The sequence below is a fragment of the Thunnus albacares genome, chromosome 11, assembly GCF_914725855.1.
Source record: "Thunnus albacares chromosome 11, fThuAlb1.1, whole genome shotgun sequence".
NCBI classification, from domain to species: Eukaryota; Metazoa; Chordata; class Actinopteri; order Scombriformes; family Scombridae; genus Thunnus; species Thunnus albacares.
In genome coordinates, this window is record NC_058116.1 from 3,277,872 (window position 1) to 3,282,317 (window position 4,446).

At 36.4% G+C, this 4,446-nt stretch overlaps 1 protein-coding gene across 1 annotated transcript in view; it reads right to left on the minus strand.

Moving 5' to 3' along the window:
• Positions 1–3,165, minus strand: part of LOC122992727 (protein FAM124A) — a 33,567-nt gene extending 30,402 nt beyond the window's left edge. The window contains exon 1 of the mRNA XM_044366619.1: positions 2,901–3,165. Within this exon, the coding sequence (XP_044222554.1) occupies positions 2,901–2,956 (56 nt within the window). The 5' untranslated portion in view covers positions 2,957–3,165. The remainder of the gene's footprint in view (positions 1–2,900) is intronic.
• Positions 3,166–4,446: the final 1,281 nt, after the last annotated feature.

Here is a 4,446-nt window from a genome sequence, read left to right on the forward strand (position 1 = left end):
ACTGTAGAGTGACCTGGCGGGCTCTGAACCGACTCTAAAGGGCCTATTTGACATGTGGAGAGCTGAACAGACTCAGGTGTCTTTTATTTGATTAAGGAGGAGATGCAGGGAGGGAGGGGTGGAAAGAAAACAGGAGGATGAGGAGCACAGATAGAGATAGAAAGAAACAAAAGTCTTCATACCACTGAAGGTTCCAAAAATGGCTCGTATGAGCATTTCTGGCCTGAAACATCTACAGTTACAGTTAGTTTGGGGAAGATTGTGGTCAAGGTTAAAAGAAACCAAAGTGGACTCTTGGTTGGCAGTGGTGGAAAAAGTACTCAGATCCTTTACTAAGTAAAATAAAAGCACCAATACAACAATGTAAAAATACTCCATTACAAGTAAAAGTCCCGTATTGAAAATCCTACTTAAGTAAAAGTACATAATTAGCAGTAAAATGAAGGTAAAATTATTCATTTTGTCTCTCTGATTGTTATATTATTATATATCGCAACATTCGATTGTTAATACTGACAGACTTTTTCTCTAATCTTTGATTTTTGGTGAAATATTGGATCATTTGAACATTTATTGAAATGAAAGCATGTGAGAAGTTTAGAGGGAAAAATCAATATTTGGTGGAGCTGTTAACAACTCATAGACATGTGAAATGTGACACTGGTTTCATCTTTAACAATGTGTTGTATTTTAAAAGCTTGTTATATTATCCATTGAGTCAAATCTTCATCGGAAAAGTAACTAAAGCTGTCAAATAAATGTAGTGGAGTAGAAAGTACAATATTTCCCTCTGAAATGTAGTGAAGTGGAAGTATAAAGTAGCATCACATGGAAATACTCAAGTAAAGTACAAGTACCTCAGTACAGAACTTGAGTAAATGTACTTAGTTGTACATTTCAGTAATTCTGTTGTTATTCTGGTCTCATCTAAAGGTTTGTGTGTTTGAGGGCAGGCTGATTCTGACAAAAACAACATATATTTGACCAAATTATGGATGCAATTAATGGTTATTGTCATTGTTGATTATTCTAATATTATCTTATTATTATTATTATAAATAACAATGGTTTTGATAAATTGATTAATCCTTTAGTCTATAAAATGTCAAACAAAAGCAGTCCAAAACCTAAAGGTGTTTAATTTACAATTATACAAAATTGAAATGATTTCTCATATAGCAAAATGGTTGCTGGTTAATTTTCCGTCAATCAATTATTGTTTCAGTGTTTCCAGATATCTGCAGCTAACTTGGTGAGTATAAAATCATTATTACTGATAGAAAGGATGGACAAAACCATATGAAACCAGAATTATCTTTTAAAAACACCACACACCAACACACTGGAGTACTCCTACACTTCCATATGAGATAAATATATTCACTCCACAGACACTAGAAATACCTGTGAGAATATTATATATATATATCTATATATATTATGATTGAAGGAGAGATGATGGCAGCAGTCTGAGGTGAGGAGACCGACTAAAGGCAGTGGATATGGGGGGTGAACAGGAGGTGGAGAGAGGCAGTAGAGGTGGAGGATGTGACCTGATGGAGGGAGCGGCTCTCTGGTTATCAGCGGGACGTCCCCGCTTTTCCTTTCACATCAGCGCTTTCCACAGGGTCTCTGCGGCTGTTTTTACAAAGTTTTCCCATGAAGAACATGCTTTCACACACATGTTATGTTGTTTAGTTCCACTTCACAGCTAATGAAATAGCATGGTCCCAGGTGACTGTGATACTGATGTCAGATAACTCTGCCCTGCTCGCTAACTTTCATCATGAAAGAGAACAAAGCTGGTCTGAGGACTCCCTTGTGTTGTCTCTGGTACTGTTAAGTCTCATTTGCTGTTGTAAAGTAATGACTACATGTGCATTTTATACAACTTTTTACTTTAAAGAACAAAAGAAAACTCTGATACACAAACAGTATGTGCTTTTATGTCTTTTGTCTGCCTTTTTTTAAAATCTTTTTTTTTGTGTTTTTTAACTTGTAACATCTATCTGCCCACAGACGACAGATGAAAAATAGATTTTTGATTCAATGAGTATTGTCCTTGATTAATAAATAAATCAAATTTAATATCAAAATTAAAGAGCATTAAACTACACAGACTACTATTTTTATTCATGATAATTATCAGAGCATTATCTTGATACTGATACATTACAAATGAAGTAAGTTTGTAAGTTTGTACCATTGAAACAAGACACATAGTATAAATATGTTCTGTATTTAAGATTTTAGACTTTTCAGATTTATCTTTATTCCACAATATTTACAGGAGGTATAAAAAAACAAAAAGAAACAAACTGCTCCATTAAGTACGAGATCATATGAACTTTGAATAAACGTAAGTCCTTAGTTTTGATGATGTCATAAAGGGGGTTAAAAGGGTCACAAAGGGTCTCTCCCTAAAACACAAACACAAGCTTACACTACAACATCCAGCAGTGACATACCAGAGGAGAAACTGAGGCACATCCTTGTCTAATGGCTGAAAACAGAGTGAAGAGTAAATTCATTTAACTGTCTTAGTTGTCAGCTCATTCATCTATTAAGCTCCATCTACAGTAGCATGTGGCTGCACTCTCATTAACAAATGTGATGGTGATTAAGATGGAACTTTCCACTAAAGATTTAGGATTACACCTTCCACACCATATGTTCACATCAGACAATGACTGGCACTGGGATGAAATCCAAGAATTTCAGCATTGTGTTGAAATCATACTTCATGTTTTTGTCAGGTGACATTAAATATTGAGTAGTTTTATGTAATCCTGCAAACTTTTACACAATAGCTTTATGATGACAGTTAGGCTACATTTGGAAAAGTAACAACAGAGAATAACAGAGATGTTCGCTGTCAGTAAGAGCTCTGCTTCACTCACCCTCCAGTCTCGGCTCCTGAATCCACGCAGTCATCTTCTGCTGAGGTTTTCTCCATCTCACTGTGTCGTAGTTTGCTGCATTGTGTTGAAATCGCGAAGTAGCGAATAAACACGCTGTGATTTAAGACAGGACAGCTGTGAACGCACCGGGATCTGACCCCTGGCTTGCAATGAACTGTTTGATAGACTGGTTGGAGCAACAGGCGACAACAGACTGACTGCAAACTGTTTCTCTGCGTCAGCTGCTCTCACATGATGCCTTCTAGAGCTGTAGGAAATGTAAGATCTACGAGCGCAGCGCTCAGAAGCAGGTTAACAGAGTGGTAAATCAACATGTGGCAGTTTGGATTTTAGGACACGTGTTTCTGAGACATACGGGAGTCCATTTCCGAGGATAAGACATAAGGATTTAAAGAAATAAAATGAAACTCTAGAAATGACATAAATAAAAAATAGGCTACTCATAGCCATCTAAAGAAAATGGCTTGGAAAAGAAGGCAATGGATTTTAGGATGTTGTGTGTTTTCTCTCCATTATAAAAACACAAAGTACAGGTTTTATCAATGATTTATGATCTTTTCTGCAGAAATGAAGGTCTGAAAAAAAACATTGTGAAAAGTATTTTTGTATTTTCTCTAATTTTTTGACTCTTTGTAGTATGTTTAAAAACGTGTGTAGTATGGATCTGTCTTATTTTATTAGTCAGTAACTAACAACTTGGTGAAGATGTTGCACTTGAAAACTTGGATTGGGCTATTTGAACAAGCCACATTAAGTTGAGACTGATGTATGTGTTTTATATAATTGCAAAATGCAATATTTTGTAGTCTTCTTAATACACAAAGATCGCTCTGTAGGGATGTGTATGGCTAATGTCTCTCTGTTAAACTTATGTTAAACTGTTCTGTTAAAGTCTAATAAAGAGCAGGACGAAACCGCTACCCTACTCTGCCATTACTGAAAAGAGTGGTGCGGCTTTGTTCGAGCAGCACGTGAACGTCACATCAGAATGTGCGCTGCTGTGGCTCCATCAGCAGGGTTAATGAGGTGCTGCAGCGTGTCTGTCCGCCAGAGCACAACACACACACACACACACACACACACGCACACGCACACGCACACACACACGCACACACACAACAAAACAAGAGTTATCACAGTTCTGACCTGCAACAATCCTGTTTGTGTTCATGAATGAAACCACTGCCTAGTAAAAAGAACTATTGTTTCCCGATCACTAGCCACATTTGAGAAGTAACCATAATTTGAAAAGCAGAAAAAAAATAGGGGAGAACGGGGTAAATAGAGCCAGTGGTTAAAATGAGCCACCCCCTTTATCTAGGTAACCATAAGCAATGTACAGATGTACATGTCATGGATGTATTATCAGATTATTATTATATTAATGATTATTCATAATATATATTAAAATCATATTAATTAATTCTTATACATCATGGTACATGTTCATGATGAATGCAAAAAAAAGCTTTTTTCTACAGTCTATGGAAAAAAGATAGCAGCATGACGTTGGGCAACACGATGA